Below are 24,996 nucleotides of genomic sequence, written 5' to 3' on the forward strand. Positions count from 1 at the left end.
TATACAAAAAACTTATAGATAGTTGAAAACAAATATTAATATTAACTATCATATGTGTGTGTGTTGTAAAATAAATAATTTGTTTAATTTAATACAAATAAATAATAATAACACATATATACATAGAATAACATTTAAGAGTGCATTATCGGTATAGGTTTATTTAAAAACTTAGCTATGCTGCAACTTATGTTTAAAAATAAACAAGAAAGCACTTTTACAAATTTATGCAATTAAAACTTCCCACATATTAGATATGCTAAAAATAAATAAGTATCTTCTATATTACATAGCCACATATTAGCAATGGAACTTGCACAATACAAAAATATAAAATTTGTTAATAACATATGAATTACACTAATTAAAATTTAGAAATATACTTCAGTACAAATTCTGACATGTGCCACTCCCTTGCTCTATAATTACGCTGTACGTGTGTCATATATTCAAAAAACTGACTTTAAAAAATTATTATTCCTAATATAAAAAAGACATAGGACGGAAATTAGACCTAATATTACAATTAAACATCGCACTGCACCCAGGCAAAAAAATAACAAAATTTTTAAAAAATTTCTGTTAACATCATTGGGTACAGTTAATAAGATGCTTGTAAAAGGTAGCCTTATCTATATATTTTAACATTTTTGATTGCATATAAAACAAAAAGATGTGTGTGTGAATAGAAGTAAGAAATTCACATTCTGAAGTTTGAAAAGAAAAAAATCTATTAATTAATATTTTAAGATTTATACATTTAATTTTTGTTTTGTACAGTAACTTGTTATATCTTATATAAAAATAACTTAATAGTAAAAAGGAGGATAAAATGTAGATGTATATATGTTGTCATAAAACGTTTATTTTGATATTTGTCGGTTAGCCCGTGTACACATACATACTCCACATCCATACACATCATACTTTCTACCCCATTACCACAGTATTTATAATTTAATTATTATATTTATTCATATAAACACAAGAGATTCATAGTGTACAAACGGAAAAAATTTAGTCCATTCAAATCTTAATTATTGTAAGATACTGCACTATGTGTGCAGTATATATTACAGTTTTAAATGTAGGTTGGTATATAGTACAATAATATTTAATTTTGAATTGCAGAGTTTTAAATGAGTTTATTATAATTAAAACCAGGCATTCAAATTCCTCTCAACACACCTAAGTTAGTATTGTTACCTATGCCCAAAGTCAACTAGGTATTGGACCCATTATATACTTTTGTCTTTTCCCCCCCCCCCCCCACCCCCCCCCCCCCCCACCCCCCCCCCCCCCCACCCCCCCCCCCCCCCACCCCCCCCCCCCCCCACCCCCCCCCCCCCCCACCCCACATTCATACAACATATAATAAAAAACAGAATCTAGAAATAAATATATACATGAGAAAAAACAGACAACTTTAGGATAACTAGCCTAACGATCATAACAATGATGATATGTAGCACTTTTAGTATAGAAGAAAAGAAAATTATATTAAAGATTTCCAGGGGTCCAAAATATTATGTAAATTAGATCAATTAGGCCAGTAAGTAATTGCAATTTAAATCAATGCAATATAAGTAAGTAGTAAAAATGAATTTAGAAATATAATTACGTATAAACAGTAAAATTAGTACTAGCTATAACTTATTACAAAAATAATAAATAAAAAATAAGAATTTATAACGATATTACATCAACGCCATATTACACTGACAGAAATATTACATTAAATTATAAACGCATTGTTAAAGTTTTAATCCACTCATATAAATAGCAACTCAAGTTTATACGTCCGTAAATAATAATTTATACATCCAAAACAAGATAGTCTATAATTGAAACTTATCAATCTTAAAAAAATAAATGAAACAAACAATAAAATTTAAATCAAATATAAAATATATGTTTTTTATGGGGTTTCTAAGCGGAAGGAATGTCATCTACAGACGTGGCAACTCTTTTGTCCATTCCTGTCAACCCAGAAAACCCTGCCATCAAGAGTCCAGACACTCATAGGCCCAAATTTTTCAGTGGCTCTCTTGAACGTCTCTATCCTGGCAGCAGTGAGGTCCTCCCGTATTGTTATTCTTGTTCCTTTGAGTTTTTTTTTTTTTGTTCGAGTACACTTCCCTCCGCTGTCTGTAGCTGGTGAATTTTACTAAGATGGGACGCGGTTTCTTTTCTGCTTCGGCGCCTAACTGTTGTACACGGCCAACCCTATGGGAACGGCAAATGTTCTGAAGTTCAATTTTGATACCCAGCTTCTCACTGAAGACATCCAGAGCGAAAGCGTCCGTATCTTCCCCCGGAGACTCAGGTACACCGAAAAGCTGGAGGCTGTTACTGAGCAAGATCATCTAATGCTCGCTGCCTCTGTTGCGATTCAATCTGCTCACCTCGGACATCAGTTGGTCGATGCGATTGTTAGCAGCGGTCAGCGCAGTTGTCAGGTTTGCGATGACGATCTCGGAGACTAGCCGAGATGTCAGCCATAAGTTGCTGGGATGAGATGGCTTTGTTTACTGCCAGCTCTATTGCCGCAGTAACCTGGGGCGAGATCTCATTGCCGATACCGGTATCAGACAAGGTACGCTTGAGCTCCTTATCAGTTGACCTTGAGCGGGTCACTGCAGGAGATGTAACAGGGGTCGACTCATTGACATAATTACACTGATAAGGATAATTTCAGGTTGGAAAAAAAAGGTGATAAACTGTTCTTACCCTCGTGTCCAAAAGGTACTTGAGCCACACTGTGCATAGTATTCACAAAAACATATAAGAAAAACCCACTGGAATTATGATAAAACACAGGAGCGATAGAGCCACGTGTACTCTTATCTGTCCATCAGCCTAGTCATACCACGTTGTGATATCAGTTGATGGTGACAATAGGTGAAGTTAATCAAATAACAATAATAAAGCGATATGTCTTATTTGCAACAAGACTGTCACTGTTCTCAGAGCATTAAATGTTTAGGGATATTATGAAACAACACACAAGAGCAAGTATTCCAATTTAACAGGAAACATATGAGAGGACAAAATTGCTTCTTTGAAAAATTCCCTTTAAAATCAGAGTCAAGTTTTTACCACACAAGCTCAATAAAACTAGGCTGTTGTAAAAGCAAGCTTCACAGTCAGCCAAATTATGGCTAAAGCTGGTAAACCTTTTTCCGATGACCAATTGGTGAAAGATTGAATCTTGGTAAGTGTGGGAGAAATCTGCCCTGATAAACATTCACTGTTCAATGCTATTAGTCTGTCGACAAACACAGTAGCGCACCATACGAAAAAGTCTTGGAAATAATGTTGATCAGCTGAAAGACACATGCAAGGACTTTGAATGGTTCTCAATCACTCTTGATGAATTAACTGGTCACTGACTCGGTACAAGTTCTTTGATTTGTTTGTGGTATGAACAGTGATTTTAAAATTACAGAAGAATTGGTTGATGTTCCTCTATGGAGAGTAGTGTGACCGGAGACAAAATCTTTGTAAAATTGAGTGAAACCATTTCTAATCTTGATCACAACTTCAAACGCATGAGGGATGTTACCACTAATAGTGGGAAAATATGTTTGGTTGAAAAACTGGAGTAGTTGGAAACATTTGCAATTCTGTTAAAACAGCTGGCGGTGTTCAACCAGTGACTTATCACTGCATTATCCATCAACAAGCATTATGTAGTAAACATCAAGATGTAGCTGAAGTGATGAATGTAGTTGTAAAAACATTTAACTTCATTAGATCTAGTTCCCTCAAACACCGCCAGTTCAAAAATGTTCTTGCAGAAATTGACAGTGTATACCCAGATGTTCCCTAACACTGTGAAGTTCGCTGGTTCAACAGAGACAAAGTATTTCAGTCGTTTTTCGAACTTCATGAAGTGATTGATATTTTTATGACTGAACAGCTTCATCCCTTACCTGAACATTCTGACAATGTGTTTGTATGGAAATTGGCTTTTCTTGTTAACCTCACGGCACATATTAACTTTCTGAACTTGAAACTGTAAGGTGAAAACTTAAACCAGGTACAAGGTGAAACGTGGAAACTTCAGTTTGTGACTTATACTGGCATGTCAAAGCTTTTAGAAAAAACTCATACGTTTCGGGAAGCATTTAGAAAGTATGAACTTTAACCACTTTGAATCTTATCAGAACTTAAGTGCACTAAGCACTGCTACCTTCCCGAAGGATTAGGTTTTGGTAATCATGTCTAAGCTACGACAAGAGTTTGAAACCCGCTTTGAAGACTTTGACCATGCACCAGAAGGCATTCAGATGTTTCAAAACCCCTTTAAAACAACACGAATAAGTAGTAAACCATAACACTCTATAGGTGGCAGGACATTACTGCCTTGTGCATAAATCGCAGTTGCTTCATACTCTGAACATTAGTCCATCAAATTCATTAATCAAAAGGCCAGTAAGAATTTGATCTTTTATTACAATCTGAATTATGCTATTATGCTCATAACATAAAATTAGAAAATCGGGAACAAAATAATGATCAAATTCAGTTTGCAGTACTTTATTTCCAACCCAGTAATTATCATTTCATAAATTTGCCACTAAAATTGAAAGTAAAGACAACAAACTCATTAACGTTAAGTTACTCTAAGTAATATACAAACACCTGATAGACATATATTTGTATTATTATTTTGTACAACTGCTACACACAAAACATACAAAGGATTGTTTCTACAAGGCAATAATTGTTTATTGTATAAAATAGGTTTAGAATTGAGCTTACCTAATTGGTATTTCCTGTAAGTCTGACAGTATATTATAAACTTAGCCATTGTAAAAAAATTTAATAATTAATTAATGAAGCAAGTGCCGATGCAGCAAAGCATTAATTGTTACACTTTTATAATATAAATAAGTTATAGTCTAGGCATAATAGGTCTATAATATTTATTCTACCAATATAACGGCAGAATCATTCTTTCCTTTGAGATCGAGAGAGAGGTGGCTAGATATAAAAATGGTTGTAACTTATAACTAAACTATTACAATCTATTCTTAAAACTAAAACTTGTAAGTCTGTTATTAATACAGGCTTATAACCTAAAACTAGTAAATAATAAATAACGATAAAAATAGTTCTACAATAAATGATCTATGAATATTTCAATAAATAAGTAGTTTTTAAAGGGGATTTTCTCTTTAATAATGTTTGTAATCAATTCACTCATATAACATAAAATTTATTGTAAAATGAGTGAGTACCTTGTTTGTAATGGCAACAATGAATTTTAACATGGCAATTCCATGCCAAGATAGCAAACTAAACACTATATAAATTCAGTGTCATTGAATATCTTCAAACAGTTCCCCTGAAATTAATTAGGCCGTACCGCAAGTAACACTACACTACCTGCATATTTTTCTATTGTTATTGTCTACACTAAGGACATTGTTGTACAGTAAAATGTAATAATGTGTACGGATTTAGAATCACAGTGTATGAAATCAACTGACGCTAATATAATTTGGTATATAAGCAAGTCCATCAAGTTGATATTGTGAGAACAGAAAAAACATCCTCATTTGAAAGAAAATGCTTATAAATTTATTTTGTAAATGCTGACACTGTGAATAAATCACTAATAACACTCATAAAGATCTCTAGTAATAGTGTGTCTCAATGTTAATTAGATTCAACTATTCTGACAGAAATGCTTCTTCTTGATGTAGAATCAGTAGAACTTTTACAGATTAACAGGCCAGAACATTAAAAATCTGTATTTTAAGGGGAAACAAATGTAACTTAATGTAATCTGAAATATTCACTGGAATGGTTGCTTTAATTATACTTACTAATAAAATAAATTAAAATGATGCATAGGATGAAGACATTACACCAATTTTCTATCAATAATATTTCTTTGTGTGAATCCACTATTTTGATTTATATTATTCACTATAGGTATATTTTAAATTTCTTCTCATCATTGTTTTTATAAAGAAAGTTCATATAATATAGCACCCTGTTTAGAATCTATACTACAAGCACTAGGGCTATGATATCACACAAGTGACAAATACAGGACTGAAACTGAAAAATAAACAATGATAACATGATTTAATTGTATTCCACGAGGCTTTATATGAACAAAGATCAATAAAAAAATAAAAAAAATGTTCTCAAGATATATGTTTCAGTATTCCCTACTGAAAATGTCTCCCTACACAACTGAAAGATTATTAACTCGCTATTTAAAACTTGAGAACAAGGCTTATGTTTGCTTATTATCATGAGTTTTGTGATTTACTTCTAGCGTAGGCACAAGAAAAGTCTGTTGACAGTAAACACATGGTCACACAATCAAACAGTTAGTGACAAAATTAAAAGCCATTAAAAATAGCGAATTTGAACACAATGCTAAAATGATACAATTAACAGCCTGAGAGCTTTAGGCCTCGGCCACAATAGGTGTGGTAAGAAGTAAGTGGTAAAGCTACAATGGCCATGATACAAGTGGTGTTTTTGTGTTTAAGTTTTATCTAGTCATCAAAATGAAGTTTCCTGACATAGTTGTCCAACTACTGTTGTTTATTGAAAACAGTATTTTGAAGAGACGCGTGTTAGCTAGGTTGCACATGCCTAAAATGTCCTGTGTTCACTCTATAAACAGGCTTAAGAGTTCACTTTGTTGAATATCATCATCTGTTTGTCGGTTTGAGAAGAGATGCAACCTGTTCTTTTTTTAATACAACAGAATTGTCAATATAAATTGTGAACCAGACCTACATACTAAGCAAGATTAGACACTTTTTGAAGAACAACAGTATAAATTTGCAGCAGAAAGTAAATATAGAGAGGCTAGATGGACGTTTGGGTCCGACATGATGCACAGCAGTGACAGACCAGCAGCACTGTGTGGCACCATCCTGCCGTTCCATACGAACAATACAAACATTGAACTATGGGATCACTCACCACTTGTATCTTTGCAGAGGCCTTATGTGGGGTAGTTTCAAAGACCTGTGCATATCAGTGTGTTTTAAATATTACATTTAGAACCTAAAATTTTGGATACTCATTATATAAAAATGTCAAACCAATGCTAGTTATGAATAAACACCTGATAAAGCAGTTTTTAGTAAGTAAACTTTTAAATTATATGACGAATTTGTGTCATATCTGTAAAATTATTTTTCTGTTTATAGCTTTTATTACTAAGAGCGACACACAGCATTACAGAATACAGAAATATATTACTGTAAATATCGTAGTGTTATTATAAATATTCGCTACCACAGCTGAATACAATGTTTCAAACAAAATATTTGCTTTTTTCAAAATAAATAGTACGGAGAAAGTATCAAGAAAATTATACATATTTTAAACTGATGTATTTAATGAAAGGAAGCATTAATAATATGCATGATTATTTTGAAGTGTAAGCTTATTATTACTCAAAATGACTAATATAAATAAAATTATTTATATAATTTAAAAGTAGGCTATAGCAGAATATTGGTCCAACTTTTTTCTTCAAGATATACCACATCAAACTATTAGGCCTAGTAAATATATGGAGTGCTGTACAATTATGAGTACATACATATGAGTACATGTATGTATATATGGAGTACATTTTGTTTAATTAATTAAACAAATAAATGTACTAATTTTATATGTAAAACAACTGAAAGAAAGCCGTTTACTTGACTTGATTATCTTCATTTAATACATAAAAAAGTCATTACACATGTGATTTTCACATAGTGTTCATCTTTTTAAAATAGTATGTCTCACAAATCATTCAGATATTTTTTGCGATTTGTTTGATATTTCTTTGATCATGAATGTATCGTTATAGCCACATTTTCATTATATATAAAGTGTTTTCTTCACCCTATTCATACATTAATCTGTCAGAAATTGTTACAGTTGTACATGAATGTCTTCCAAATTCAATTTTCCAGCCTCTCAGTAACAATTTATCCCAATTACTTCAATCTCAGGTCAGCAGACAACTGAACTTCAACCAAGTTGATCACAGATGAAATGAAAAGAAAATAAATGAATGAAACAAAAGAATGAATTTTCAACAATGATTTGTATAACATTAGTATGTTTTAAATAATTACCTGATGGAGGTAATGACTATGTTAAATTTGTATATTGATAAATATAAAATGTATAAATTTTTAAATCACTAAGTAATTAATAAAAATTTCCATACAAAACATGCTTTTAGGAATATAAATATTATCACTTAAACATATGTAAAAAAACCTATTTGTAATTATTTTGAACAAGAAAATATAATTAATAATATATACAACATTGAAGTAACCTAGATCGATTATCTCACAGAATAGAGACTGACGTAAAATCAGTCAGATTTTACATTAATATGGTATTGACCAAGTGCTGGCATTACTGGAATCAACTTGGCAACAGTGTGTGATGTATATTGACTGAATAAAGGACACAATGCCTGCAGGTTTTGTGCTTCCAACAAACTTCTATGCTTCCACTGCTTGTACTTGATTTGGTATTATATTATTTCTCTTGTTTGTATTTCAACAAAGTGAAACATTATAGGAACCGATGATATACTTTTAAATCCTGGTAAGTCTGATGCAAATTTACACACAAATAATAAATAATTATTGAAAAATTAAGTAGGTATTTCATCATTTAACAAATTAATGACAATTTATTTACAGCAATTAGGAAGATTTCAAGAATAGAGATATATTGTACTTTGGGACAAAGAATAATATATTAACTTGTTAAAAAGGGAAAATAATTGCAATAATTTTAAGTCAAAATTTTAATTAAACTCATCAAAACAACAAAATTGTACTAAATATGTACTTAAGATACAAAATAAATTTCACTGCAAAAAAGAAATACCCTGAAAAAATATGTATTACACATTTTATGAACCATTTTTAAATTCTATTTAAAGAAAATGTTTCATCAATATTTATTATAGTAATTAATTAATAATTAAAATCCACCATTTAAATTTAATACGTATTTACAGTAGCCACATCTCTCTGACGCTAAATAATTGAAACAGTTGATGAAAGAATGATCAGGCACAGTTTCGCCCGCTGTCTCAAAGACACTCCGTCCGTCTCTCTCTCTTTTAAGATAGATCTGAAAAAAGTAAAAACACTCTTTGGTTTCAGGTTTTACATAATTATATCAAAATCAAACTTTGTTGTACTTTCTTAAAATGCACCTTGAAAATGTATCACATTATTTGATACTGGATAATAATTATATAATTTGTTACCATATGAGAACGTCTTCTCCAGTTTTCCATATGCCGAAACATATAGTATAGATGCAAGCAAGCTACAATTTCTTATCTGGCTTAGCCTAAATATGAATATCGCCATACAATAATATCATCTTTAATGAGCATATCTTTCTTGATTGGAAACAGCCTATGATACTACTTTACAGTAATGCTCTTTAGCCTGTGCGGTGCCCCTGCAACATTCAAGAGGCTAAGGGGCTTGTCCTGGACAACATGTACAGTGTATTTGAACAATGTAATCACGTTAGTAAGAAAATTCAAACATCCCTTGAACAAGTACTTCAGAGAACGCAAGCAGCCAATTTGAAGTTAAAACCAGAGAAACTTGTTTTTTTTCTGCAGGCAGATAAAATTGCTTTCCCATCCTGTTTTTGAAAAAGGGGTTTCAGTTGAATCACAAAAGGTTAGTATAATCGGGAGCTTATCTTAGGCTCTGTACATACTATAGAAGAGTTGAGAAAGCAGTTGCAGATATAGCAAAGACTCTTACAAATGTTTGTAATTTGTATGTACTTTTATTATTTTTCCCACATTTCCATACTATTATTAATAGTATATTAATTGTTATGTTATTAAGCTTTAAAACTTTAAACCTTTCACCTTGAAACATGATACGTTTTTCTTAATTTGAAAATGCAACAACAATAATAAAACAGTTTCAAATTAAGATGTTTTAATTTTTATGGATTCTGGAATAAAACATACAACCTAAAAACACACAGACAGAAATTATATTTGTATATGTATGTTTCATTTGTTCATATATGTTTATATTATATTTCTTGTTTGTCTTGGTCCGAAAAACAAAATAACCAAAATATTACCGGAGAGTTCATAAATGTATGTATATGAATTTTGGGAATTATTGTTATTTTATTAAAACTAATTGCTTGGGAAGAGAGAATAAGTTTTTATTTTCAGCTTTTGACTCAAAACTTAATTTTACTAAAAATTGCATTAAATAATTAGCAATAAAATCATACCAAAACCAATTTAAAAACATAATTTTAAAACATACTTACAGCTTGGTGCTGCTGCCATATCAAAACGTCTGTGTAACTGATCATTTGAAAATTTGACAAATGATTCATATTGCTCAGATAGTTTCATGTTTAAAATGCGATCATACTCTTCACGGAGCTGGGTTTCTCGCTCTGTCAACATCCTTTCACAAATAATCCCCACCTATACAACACAGTACCAATTACATGAATAATATTAGTAGAATCAATAATGTTAATTACATGAATAATATTAGTAGAATCAATAATGTTAATTACATGAATAATATTAGTAGAATCAATAATGTTAATGACACAAGGCCTTTGTATGACAAAATGGATGAAAACAGATCCACCACAATTTGTAGCTACCTTCAAATTTTACCTGATAGCTAAAATACATTCATACACAAAGAGCAAGTGCAAGATTGCCACAAACTTAAATTTAAATTTTCATGGGAACACTCAACATACAATACTTATATGCATAATAGTCAAGTCAGTGACATATTTGCTGATCTTTACACTACCCCTATCAAACCAATCACCGAAAGTCAGGCCAGGTTACATATATGTGCTTTTTGATTAGCCAACTGATGTCATGCAATGTGGTGTACTTTGACCACAGTAGTCTAAAACCAGTCCCGTTCACAGTTTTACAGCATCCATCTTCATCTATTGTGGTGGAGGATTTGTGGTAATTGTGCCAGGACTTTCTTATTTGTTTTGCTGTTGGTTTCTATTGTGAATTTTGCTACCTTTGAGGGACTCATTTCATACTAGAATAAAGTACAAACTAGGAATAATGATGGACTTTATGTAGATCTGTGTCAGTGTTACTGAAATTCTAGTGTATCCTGGAACTTCTCACGTTTCCGTTAAGGACATAAAAACTGATGTTAAGTGATGTGTATACCAACCCCATTCAGAACAAATAGCTGTAAGAGTGAGTTTTTTAGTATTCAATAAGTATTTTTATAAAAATAACCAAAAGACAAAGAATTTATTATCTATATTATCATTAAGTGTGTATTATGTCAATGTAGTCCGCTGAGGTTCGCATGGCAGCCTATTTTAAAATCAGTAGCATTCCTACTACAAAAGTAATGCTGTAGTGTGATCAAAGCCTCCCAAGGAAGGTTGTGCTACTCGTCATGCTGGCCAAGGGGGACAATTTGTTGTATTTCTTCTTCTGATCCTCCACTATTTTCGAGCATGTTTTACTAAGTCAGGGTTGCTACAGGAGTCCAATAATGAAATTCCCTGACTTTTCCCTGATTTCCAGACCAAATTTTTCATTTTTCCCTGACTTTTTTCGACACAATCCCCAGGGTTTTTGCTTCATGCGCCGCGTCGTCTGCAGGCTTGGACTCGGCGCGGCGGCAGTAAGTTTATTTGTGTAAAGGGATTTTATATTTTTCCCTGACCAACGTCGAAATTCCCTGACTTTTCCCTTACTTGAGACCGGATTCCCTGACTTTTCCCTGATTTCCAGTCCTGTTTTTTTTCCCTGACTTCCCTGACCTATAGCATCCCTGTAAGTGCATATTTGAACAAAGGAGCATAATAATGAGGGTGAAGAGTTGGAGAATTTTTACTCCCATGATAATGATGCCTAAGTGCAGAGCTCTGACAACTCCGATGATGACAAAGAGGTGAATCATGATTGGCAGCTCCGACACTTTCTATATAGGCAAGCAGGAGATCCTTGACTTTGAGTGCCAGTGAGTGGTTAATTAAGATGTAAGTGCCATGATTGCTAAGTGGAAGGATAAATTTAATGGACTCTTACTTCCGTCACCACCCAATTTGACAATGAAATGGTACTAACAGAAACAGTAGAAAGCAGCCAAAAGTTGTTGCAAAACTTGGGATGCAATAGATATGTACATTTCTTTCTTCTTCTACTTCTTTTTTGAGGACTTTTTCATTGTTTTCAAAGTAAGTTATTCTTTCCTCCACAACAATATAATGCTCACTGAATCAACCGCATAGACGAAATGTTGGCATATTATCCTTGCAAGTGAAAAACGCTCAAAACGATTTTCATCCACTTTCTACAGGTAATGATAGTAAATTTATATTATCTGTATCATATGAAAACCCCAACAACAGCATGGTACTTGATTTGCAATTAAATGTAGTTGAAGAACTGTTGTCTCCAAAAGAGGCTCTGATCATGATGATCCCAACTCGGAAAGGCATGTACCAGTTGTAAAAAGAGAAAAGAAAATCAAACGAAAAATAAGTTCAAAAATGTGCTGAGCGTGCTTGCAAGAAGACAGCAAACAACCTACATTTGTGCCATTTGTCCAGGAGAACCAGGACTCTGTGAAGCATGATATTTTGACAAGTTTCACGAAGCCGTTGCCCAGTGAAACTTGGACGATGCCGGTAGTGTTGGTACATAGTTTTTAATTATTTATATTCTTCCCATTTATACAAACACTGTGTATTATAACATATTTTATAAATTACACTCATTTCTATTGTGTGTGAACTAACTCAACTATGCAGGAGATATGTTATATAATTTAAAATGTTATTGATACATATGTAAGAAAAAAAGAGAAACTGTGGTGAAAAAAAATTTTCACTTTCCCCATAAACATTGTACCATAACATCATCTAATGGGTTTTGAAAAACATATGCTGAGTAACAGACAGTCTGCAATGGTGAACTACAATATTATATATAACAGAAATGATGCAACTGATTTTGACAGTATTGACATACCTCTTTTGTGAGTCATTAACAACCAAATATTAGGCATAAGGTGTGGAATGTTTCACATTTTCAGCATGGAACATATTAAATTGTGTTGATTTAACATGAAACCCTGTACATTACGAGTAATGAGACAAATGCTGGTGGGTAGATGAACCAAGATGGTGGCTCTACAGAGCCAATAAATGCCACACGTTGTGCCAACCAGTGATACCAATCCTGATCAGAGGCTCCGGATAGTTTTAATTAATTTCAAATTTGTTTTGTGTATCTTTTTGGCTATTTTAACAGATTAGACAAAAGAAACATACTAGTGGTGTTACTTCAAAGAAATACATTGTTTTATTTTCTTGTTCATTTAATAGTCAACAGTAATGACAAATAAGCAGGGGCATACGTAGAAAGTTATGTTGGGGTGAGGAGGACATCAAGGTGTGGCTATAAAAAATAACTGAGACTAAAAAGTTAATTCAAAATATTAAAAATTTGATGTAATCTCCCAAAATCCCCTCATTGGTCTTTACACTGCTCCATGCACATTTTCCACTATGCATAGCAATGTTGCAAATCATTTTCCATAAGTTTGTGCATGACTACTATCACATTTTCTTTTACTGCTTCAACAGTGTCCTTTCTCATTCCTTTCAAAACTGACTTTACCTTAACCCTCTCCCGCTCGTATTGTTTCCAAGCGCTCACGGTGCTTCTAACCTCAATTAATTCGCTCTGCCGGTCACACTCGGTCAAAATACGCGGCGCCTCAACTTACATACGTTCTGTCATTGTAATTAACTATAATTATATATATTAATTATTTTACTATATATTGGTTCAATGAAGTTGATTGTACGAGACCAGGGAGGGGACACACAGACAGCTGGGCGTGGGTTGGCGCGAGGTTGTTTGTTGCGCAGTTACTTGGTGAAGGTCATTGTCTGGCTCGCCGTCACTGCCACTGAATCGTCGAAATCACTACTAATAACGAGATCGATTTCACTGTCACGAAGTGTACGACTACAACACGCCATTGTTTCCCCACAACTAATATAAATAGCACAATAATGGAATAAATCTACTGTAAAAGTAAAGTAAATGGTCTCCTGATAGCAAACAACCCGTAGTAGTACAAATATTGCTACTCGAGAGCAGCACTTATCGGCTCTAGTGGGTAAGGCAGTGCGTGCCGATCTGTGCCGTTTAAGCTGCAGTAGCTATGTGGTGGCCGTGCCGATTCATGCCTTGCGAGCGGGAGAGGGTTAAGAGAATAAAAAAAAATCATAGGGTACCATGACAGGTGAGTAGCGTGAATGGTCTAAGACGGGGATGTTGCGTTTGGCTAAAAATGTTTTGACTGAAAAAGTCAGTGAACGTTGTGAGCTGGGGCATTGTCCTAGAGGAGTATCCATGACTTGTTTTTAAACAAATTATTCTGTTTTTACCATACACACTCATTGTATGCCCCTCCAGTATCCAATCAATATGCACACTGATATTAAAAAATCATCATTGCCTTGAATTTAGATTTTGTCATTTGTGCTTTAAATGCCATAGAGAACCAGGGGATTTCTAATGGATCGACTGATATTTTGGTTAGGGATCATAAAAGTAAAAAACTATAATTAATTGCAAATAATAATGTATTCTAAGAAAATAGGATATTCTTTTATGTTTTCTAGAATGTCAGAACAAATCACTCTTTGACATTCCTTCTATTGAGGTGTGAGACACTTCGGAACCACTTTTCAACATACTTTCTTCATCTAGAAATTTTCATGAAGGATCTGAAACATTCTCTTTGTCAAATCTTGTTAACTCAGGTATTGATCTGATAGTTAAATGGCAATCTTGTTGAACAAGGTTACTGTTTTTCCCATGTTAATATCACTTTTGCTTACAATGGTCTGCCATCAATGTGTGTCATTATAATCGCTGTACACTTGTAGCATTTAAAATGTTTACTTGCTATATATTCTGGACATTCAGCATTTTTTCAATGTAGAGACAGAACTTAACTGATTACAATTGGCACTATGGGTAGAATGAGTGAGGAAGCCATACGAAACTCGAGTAGTATGAGTCATGTAAATAACCAAACAATAATTCAACTTTATTGCATTAGTTCTATAGCTACTACAATACTAATCCGTTGTTTCTACCCAAACCTTTCACCTGTATCACTGGTATGCTATGTATGTATTTAGTTTTGTTGTTAGTTTTATTATTACTAATGTCAATTATATTTTATTAACATTTATAAAATAAATAAATTAAACATTCATATCATGAACTTAAAACTCACTAATTCCTTATTCAATATAATTAAATTTCAAAAATATAAGTATTGACAACTAGTTAATTAATTATAGCTATTCGAAAAATGTGCTATTTTCATACGTTATAAACCGAGTAAAATTCAGCACAATAATGTCAGGTCAAAATATTACAAAAATGTGCAACTATTAGACAAATTTACTCTTCAAAAGTACTGGTGTATAAAATATAGGCCTACTAAGTTATAACACTCAAAATGCCAGTTTTGTATTCAATTAAAAATCGAAACAGCAAAATAATATATAGCTCAATCGAATTAAAAAGTCTGAAGCAAGCAGACAGCTGTGGCTGAGCGATAAGAAAGATCAAAGGTCAGATTGGTGTGGACTAATCTTACCAACACTGCAGAGTGATACATGTCCATCATAACAGTCTTATATCTTTGTGAGCAAGTTATTTAGTTTATTATTTAAATGTTTGTCTTTCCAATTTCTTGTTTAAAATGTTAAACATTTTAATTTGTAACCATTAATTACATGAAAAGAAGTATGACAATCAGGTAATGCAACCTTATTTATTTAATTGTATTAATATTTTAAACGTGTATGCTGATAATGGATTATTCGGTGACTATATTTTGCAATTTTTAAAATATAAATGTGATGTTAAAAAAAGCTAACTCCAATCCTATTCTTTTTTTTTTGTCAGAACGGAAATCCAACATAGTAGACAAAATTCCTATGATTGAGCCCTTTCAGGTGAAATTTTTGTGGCCTTTATATTATTTAAGGAGTAAATGGAACAATTTAATCCTCCATCTTTTAGACGACGGCTAGTCACTAGTCTATTTTTCAGTCATATTTTTAACACATTGGAGTCTGGCTCGCTATTTGCTGTTTTTATAACCCGGTCTGCATAAATTAATTGGTTTTCAGATTCTTTTTTTTAGAAAACTGTTAAATATTATGTATAAGATATTATATTTTCTTGAAAGTTCTATCTTTCATCTTTAAAATGATATGTAAAAACTGTATTCCTATAAAATCTAATTAATTAAAAAAAAAAAATTCAAAACTTACATTTTTTTTTAGAAAAATAAAAACTCCCGCATGTCTTGTGTTACTTGAAAACTAACTTTTGAATAAATAAAACAAGTAATTTCAATTTTTTTAAAGGCATTTACTATATACATATTTACAAATAATTATTTTAATTGCCAAAAAAATTTCAAATGCTAAAAAAATGATTGTTGTCGTAGACAGACTGACGACGCGCCAGGCCACGTCAATGGATAAACAAAAGCCTCAAGCGGGTATGAAGTAGTAGCGCCTAGCGGAATTTTTCTGAACTAACCATTAAAGCTGGCTTTCCAATGCAGCAGACAGCACTCGAATATCACTCGAGCAACTCCGTATATCAATCGGCAAAGCTGTGCTCGAGTCACGCTCGAGCGCCGGCCGGGGGTTTAAACAATGGCGCTCGCGTCTGGCTCGAGCGTAGACTCGAATGTGTTAATCAAACTTTTAGTATGGAAAATACGATTTAAGTAGGACAAATATTATTACACTGGTCGGGTCGTTTCCCAGATTAATTTGATGTATAGTTTATTGAATAACCCTCCATCAGGCGCTTAAAATTAGAAACACCATCAGGCGCTCACGGATGTTTCCTCCAGGTTAGCGAATAATGGATATCATAGTCGTTTAAACTGTTTTTATTTGTTTAAATATTCATACTGATTTAATTACAATGCAATATATTCATTTTTAGAAATTAAATAAAAATTACTCTCTTATGTAATGAATTTTTCAAATAAGGAATTCAAAATCTTAAAAAATGTTATTGTATAATAACAACATGATTTATTTTAAGGAATAATGCAATTAATTGTAAAAATGTTTAACCTACTGTAATAATATATGGAAATTAACTTAGTTTTTAACTTTTACAAAAACAACTTACTTCAATTCTTGAGATATTATACAATTGTAATGTCAGTTATTACTCTGAAATAAAAATTTATTCTTTACTAAAAATTTTTTTAAACACTACACAAAGTTTCAAAACATTTTCCTTCTGGTTCTTATAACGACAATGTTCACTCCATAAACAGTACTTAAATGTTCCCTAGCACGGGTACTGTACTGACAAGTCTCTCGTCTTCATTCTCCATTTCACAAAATTCAAATAAAATATATTGTAAAACTTAAAAAGAAACCATCACAGGTCACACATTTAGGTGCACACAGATTATTACTCCATAAATACTAAACACAATAAGGCGCTCACGGAGATTTCGTCCAAGCACTACAAACACAACATCGGGCGCTCACGGAGGAATCCTCCAGTCTCGCAGGGAAGTAGACCTCATACTGACAGATTTTGACAAAGATAAGCGGGAGGCTATTGTTTCGCTTCACCGAAAGATGCTCGTGAAGTACACTGCGGGAAACGACTGCCAACATCAGAAAAGTAGTACTATTTAAAAAAATAAAAAATACACGGAGGAAAACTCCGTTTAGCGCCCGATGTAGAGTTAATAATGCGTAATAACTATGCAATGAATTTATAAAGTTGCATGTTCCATGTTGCGAAGAAGCAGCCATTGTTTGCGACATTTTTTCAATGTTAGTCGACTAGTTTCACTAATTGCTAGTGTTTTGGTATTTCTTGTAACATTATTAGAGTTGTGTCTGTATAAAACTTTCGCTTGTGAAATTTGTCGTCTAGTGGTATAAATATCTTGAAGCTATTTGTAAGTTATAAATGTTTATTTTGTGAACAAACTTTGCAAATTGAAGAGGACTGTGGCCGCCATATTGATGCACCGGCATTAGTCACTGTGAATTATAAATTATACAGTGAACAGTAGTTTTATTTATATTTATTTACTGTGAAATAATTTAGTGACTTTCACAGGTAAGCCTGTAGGCTAAATTTGTTATATACAAGATTTTATACCTAGGCTTAGGCCTAGTTTACAAATACTGCTTATTTACAAAACTTTTTACATATAAACCCATACAAAAAAACATAAAAATATATTTTTCTTCTCTGAAATGTTATGCTCTACAACGAAACAAAGGTGTAAAAATATAATAAGCATAAAGATTAATATCTGAACCTGTAGAATATGGAATATGTCATTTTTTGGTAAAAAGACAATATTTCAATATTTACTACAAAAAATCTAAAATGTTTTAAAAAATTAGAATATTCTTTATGTTTTCTATAAAAAACCTTCCATAGGATATTTTGTTTATTTTGAAAAGTTATAAAAAAATTATTTCTATTTTGTATAAAGCTTTACTTTTGGATATTTTATTTTTTTTTTCAATTGTAATAAAACAAATATCACTAAATGTTCTTAAATTATTATTTTTCAACTGCACAACAATGTTCCTGGTTTTGTACTGTAAAACAATATATATGATAGTCTATACTTTATTTCAATAATAAACTTTCTACATAGATTTGAATGAAGGTAAGCAAGCACAACTAGCAAAATAGTGCTTGCCATTATAGGAATTTCAACTGCCAGATGCAGTGTTAACTACTATTTGTCAGATTTTTTAGTTAAAAGCTTACATAGTGAAAAGTGGGGAAAAATCTTCGAATTATCAGGCATTCAATTTATTAAACGTTTATAACATACATATCCCATCCCATACAGCAAATTAAAGTAGGTGCAGTTACAAATAGGATAACAAATTCTAAATCTGACCTGTCTGAAAGTAAACAAAGGCTTATCCCGGTGACTCTGATGGTAAGTAGCAGCAAAACTATTGGCTGAAGGAGAGCCCGGAGAGTCAGAGCTAGATTCTCTGTCAAGTTGGCTCTCATTAGGATTGAAATGCAGTTGTTTACGGCGATGAAGACGGCGCATTTCTTCACGGATGCCTGCAGCCATCATTTCTGAAACACCATTGACAGGTAAGTCATGAAGGCATTAACAAAAATAATAAAACTAACTTGAGGATCCTTGGGTTTGTATAGAAAGTTGTGGCTGAAAATAGTTAATTTTATACTAAAACTGTTCAGTTATTTATGAAATTACAAAGCTCACCCAATTTAAGTATGTTTTGCTTGAATTTGGTTTAGTTCCACTCATACAAAGTCATTGAAAACTCCGGGGGCAAAAGAAAAAATAATAATTAAGAGTTACAACAAAAGAAAAAGAGCACAATTATACTGGGATGGATTTTAATATCAATGAAATAAAGAAAAAGTTTTGTTACTGCAAAGTTAAATGCCTATTATGGAGGACCTATTAATTCCACCATTGTCAAAGGATTTTATGGGAGTTTTTAACAAGTCAAAAAACTTTAACTAGTCTATCCATTGGAAGAGAACTTAAATGACCAGAATATCTTTCAGCTTAGCACTACATGCATGAGGTCTTATCATCTTTGACCGGTATTGGCTAGTTCCAGCATTGTTGCTCTATCTGAAATTAAAACTGTTATTTGATCGCGAGATATTAATAAAGGAGAGAGACTTATGTCAAAACAAATAAACAATGTTGTTATTCTGTTTAACACTTTCACTGCCAACAACGTTATTTGACGTCGCGTATGGGATTCCTTAGACTGCCGACAACGTCTTTTGATGGCACAGACTTTTACAGTAACAAAAATGCATTTAAACGTATTTAGACTTTGGGATTGATAGTCATTCGCTGTATCCATGTTTTTATTTCTTACTCCATGGATTATGATCTATGAAATGTTGTTGGCAGTCACCTGGAATATCGGAAAAAAGGTGGTTTGTTTACAAACTCATCTTCGAGACACGGCAGCCGTTTGTTGTTCTGTTAATTCATTTATTGTTATTGTTTTTCCCGCTATTACTTTAGTTTACGATTGTTTTCTGAGTAAATACAATGAATCGTGACAGTACTGAAGACAATCAAGTGCTACTAAAGTTACTCAGATTTTTAAGTGACAGTAAAAGTAATGATTTATTCAAAGCTGACGCAGATAATGATCCTAATTTGACCGGTATTTTGTTTTGTATGTGCATTTTATTCAACCTTTTCCTTTAAAATACACACACATACATTAACAAAATTTTGTAAGTAATTAACAGTAATAGTCGAATTAAAAATTGTTTAGTGGAAATCGTACATGTATCCTAGAATTACTTGTTATAGACAATTTGATTAGAAATCCAATGACATATGGTTTCAGTCATTTGAGTTAAAAAATAACTGAAATATTGCAACTTTAGTAAAGATAGTTTGTGGACTACGTAGTAATTCAATGTTGCTCTCAGCACAACAATTGAAATTATTTAGGTGACAAAACATTTATTAACCAACTATAAAATGTAGGTTAGTGACAGTATTAAAATTGTAAAAGAAACAAGTGTGTAGTTAAAACTTACTTGAGTGTATTTATTGTCATACAAAATACAAGATATGTTTTTTGATACACAACAACATCAAATACATTTTTTTTCAACACTTATTTTTAAATGAAAGTTCATACTTTGATCTACTTTTCTTTTCAATCGCAATCAATATCAAGACACTTATACAAAAACAACTTTATATATACAGTTGTCATAGTAGATTTCCACGTGATTTAATGGTGACTGCAACATGATAATTTTTACACTACTGTCCTACATTGACTGACCTTCAAGATACTTATAGTGATATAAAAATAAATAGTAGTCTCATTGTGCACTAAATTGGTGAATTATTAAATTGTTCTTAGCAAAATGCTGTGATTGAGATCTTGAGTCCGTTTTGCCACATTTGGATGAACTTTTTCATATGCAAAACATGTTTCTTGATAGTTTAAACCAGGGCTGCCCAACCTACGGCCCGCGAGTCAGTTTTATGTCGTCCGCCTTGTTGCCAAAACAACCAAATTAGTTTACAAGCATTTGAAATATTAAATAAATACAAATTTTGAGAACCAAGCAGTCCAGCCGATTTCACGTAGAACAAGCCGTATTCATTTGGTGGAGTGTTGAAAGAAGTAAAGTAGTTGCAGGCAGATTTCACTGACTACGGTGGTGGCTGCCGGCTGGCGAATAGAGCGCGCGTAAAGCACGGCACAGCGCGTGGTGCGGCGACGTAACCCCTACCCAACTCAAGGTCACCACTCGCCACGTAATTTGTATGTCCTAGTATCCTAGTAGGATTAATTAAAATCAATGTATTCAATTTATTGGTGACTTTTTTATTGTTCCCTCAGAATTAGAGCAAACATCCAAAAGTCTGGGTTTATATTTATTTCTACTAAAAGAACCTAAAAACATAATATATTATAAACCTTTACATAACAACTAATAAATAATAAGAAATTACAATAATCAGGAAACAAGGGCTAAATAACCTTAAAACTCATATTTTGCACAAAATTTCTGGAACAAACCCCCGGGCAATACGTTTTTTCTGGGGTTCCAAATCCCCTGGGATGTTGGCCCGCCTGGCCACAAAGGCTTTACAACGTGGCCCTTGGGTAAAAAAGGTTGGGCACCCCTGTTTTAAACATTCAATAAAAATTTCACTGAGACTTTTTAAACTTGAGGAAACTCTTCTGATATTGAAGAAATAGTGAAATGTCTCTTTATTTTCACTTTATCATTAACTTTCTATCTGCAATAAATCAATGATCATTGTGGGTCGCCCACTCTGTTTCTCTTCATGAACATTCTTTTGGCCATCTTTCAACGCCCTTAATTCTTTGAATGCCGTTCCATTACTCATAATGCTTAGTCCATATACTTCACAATTCTGTCAGTGACTTTCACTCCTTAAGCACTAAGAAAACAAATAACAGCACGTACTTCACAATCGACGGGATTCTCAATTGACTGAGATATTTGACATATGCATTAATGGATATTGATTTAATGATTGATTTTTGCCTTAATTGTATACATGGCTTGCTAACAGATGAAGGTAGACAGAGCAAGAGCGTGGGACACCGACCCCAGTGTTGCAGCGATACTTACTTAAAAAACATGTCTCGTTCCTTAAATTCATCTTCGGTTATTATTATTATTATTACCTTACTCAAGAGCTACCGTGAATTCAGCCAATAACTGTAAATGTTAAGAATTCAGAGTCTGAAGGTGATGGGTATGATATAAAACTCATGATGATAATAATGAATAAGTTAACACAAAATAATAAAATATAGAAAATTAAAAAAACACATTTTTAAAGCTGCCATTTAAGGTCCCAAGCCCTTATGAGAAAAGCTGATAAGAAATGTTTCAAAACATTCAGCCAATGAGGACGCAGCGCAGCAAGCCGTACGCACATGAAAATGTCGTACTCACTTATTCCGGCTCTGACCAGCCACTGCATTATTTCGTGAAATCAGTACAAATATAAACCATTTTACAATCATTGGATTTGTTAACATGTGTAAAAGTGATGAAATTTTAGTGTAAAGTACTCAATGATTTCCATACAAGGAAAGGCATTTCACGACTTCTATTAGTAAATTACAACTTATTTTCTTGAAGACATTAAATTCTAAAACTATAAAGTTAGCAATTGTTAACCTTGTGTTAAAATTGGAATGCAATCCAATGAAGGGTTTTAAAGGAATACAAATGGCCATGCACCCAGTTCACAGTTTCATAAGTGTGAACCCTGTTCATTAGTGAAAAAAGAAATATATACATAGAGTTTGTCATTATTTCTGTAATTAGAGAGCCACTTTCTATTGTTAGTTTAGCCACCCTGAATCAGTGATCTGCTTTTTCATGACCAGTGATAATTGATAATTTAACAAAATGTTTTTGCCGTACATAGTTTTAGTACCGTGATTGATTTAATAGCCAACAAACAAGTGTTTAGTTTTAAGAAAAGTAGTTATAATAATCTAAAACTTAAAGGCCCGAAGATTTAATTTTTCCAAAGACTTTCTAATATGACTGGGTGAAGACTTATGATATAAGTATTTCTTAACTTTTTAAATATGACACATAAATTTGATTTCATTACATGAAGATACGATTTTGAAAATGTCTCCTTTGTAAAAAACAATTATTTCTGAAGGTACATTTTGTTTTTCCTTTAATAATGCAGAAGAAAATCCTCTTAAATGTGAGGTGGCAATTATCTGGATCTAAACCCGAATATAATGTTATATCAATGTTTGTTAAAAATTATCATATCATTGTATATGAAATAAAATTAATAACAACACATTCTGTTTGGTTAACATTCACAGTTTAAAATTCAACCTGGCTAAACGCTAGTTAGCTGCCACCATGCATTTGGGGCTCCACTTTTATTATAGGACTCAAGATTCAAACTGCATTATAAATAGGAATATGTCTCAAATCTATAATGTTTCACTATAAAAACTTAAGATGCTAGTGTTAAAATGTTAATGTACCTTATTCCATTTCAGCATCACAGTTGACAATGACAATGACAACATGATACCATAACAATTTTTGTGAAGGAAAAGGTATTTAAAATCTCAAATCAAAATATTATTTTGGTACGCTACTGTAAAAAAATCATATAAAAAGTTTAGTTTAGTTTTGGCCTAAAGTAAAGAAATAAAAATTGGAGCGGTAGTATACTGCCGTTTAGACTTTTTATGCAGTTCCGAGGGTCCAATCAAAATGCCATTTGGTTGTTTTCCTTGGTTATGCTAACAGTCCTAAAAGAATTGATACAAGGCAGCTCATAATACTAATATTCAAGAATTTTTAAAACTTAAATTAAGCTTATTATTTAAAATAACTAAGCTTAAAATTCATTGAAATACTTTACTTTAAACACAGTTTAATCTTAACAATATTATAAATGCAAAAGTGCCTTTGTTTGTTTTGATTTCACATGTACGAGGTCTGTCCAATAAGTAACCGACCGCCGACCAGTAGGCTGGCGTAACCGACCAGCTCGAACTAGTTATTGGAGGGGAGGGGCGAGCCTACTCCTTCCCATATTAGGTATTGAATGACCCGGTCACTCAGTAAGTCACAGCGCTCTGTTCCGTACAGTACTGCCGTGTGTGTGCGTTGAATTTCAATATGACTGAACGTGTTAAGCAGCACATTTGCATTAAATTTTGCAAATAAAAAACAAAGCACATGGAGCAATAATATTTAAATGCTAATGTGTGGATATACCAGATGTCACAGTGTTGAAGAAATGCGCCGTACCGTCGCAATATTGAGGAACTTAAAAGGTAAATTCAACAATTTAAATTTCAAAATAAAATAATAAAAACTTACTTATCCAACAAAAACCAAACAATTTGTGAATAATTCATTCTAACACAATTAAAAAATTTGGTGGAACACCCACTTACACATATTGTTTGTAGATAAAACCTCTTCATGATACTTCATTTTACATGGAGTATGAAAAAAAAAACCATCACTCCTATCTCCACAAACAAGAATAACAATAACTATTACTGTAAATGACTACAAAACCAAATCTAACCAATCAAGAACATCAATAAGACACCCAAAGAGGATGCTTAACCCTGAGTGCCAAGTCTTTTTGAGGGGGTAGCGCTGAAAGTGCCAAACAATACATAAGTTTTTCAAAAATAAACATGAGATGATTTTTTTTATTATGTGGGGGGGAGTAGGCTATAACTTCTATATTTATTTGAATGATAAAATTTTAAAAACAAAAAAATTTGTAGGCTACAACAAAATTTTTATGTGATTGTGATTTTATGATCTTAATTTAT

At 32.5% G+C, this 24,996-nt stretch overlaps 1 protein-coding gene across 1 annotated transcript in view; it reads right to left on the reverse strand.

Moving 5' to 3' along the window:
* Positions 1-4,526: 4,526 nt before the first annotated feature.
* Positions 4,527-24,996, reverse strand: part of LOC124357302 (akirin) — a 28,471-nt gene continuing 8,001 nt past the window's right edge. The window contains exons 2-4 of the mRNA XM_046808964.1: positions 19,032-19,222; positions 10,330-10,492; positions 4,527-9,141 (exon numbers count right to left, since the gene is read on the reverse strand). Of these exons, the coding sequence (XP_046664920.1) occupies positions 9,131-9,141; positions 10,330-10,492; positions 19,032-19,222 (365 nt within the window). The 3' untranslated portion in view covers positions 4,527-9,130. The remainder of the gene's footprint in view (positions 9,142-10,329; positions 10,493-19,031; positions 19,223-24,996) is intronic.

The sequence above is a fragment of the Homalodisca vitripennis genome, chromosome 3, assembly GCF_021130785.1.
Source record: "Homalodisca vitripennis isolate AUS2020 chromosome 3, UT_GWSS_2.1, whole genome shotgun sequence".
Lineage (NCBI taxonomy): Eukaryota > Metazoa > Arthropoda > Insecta > Hemiptera > Cicadellidae > Homalodisca > Homalodisca vitripennis.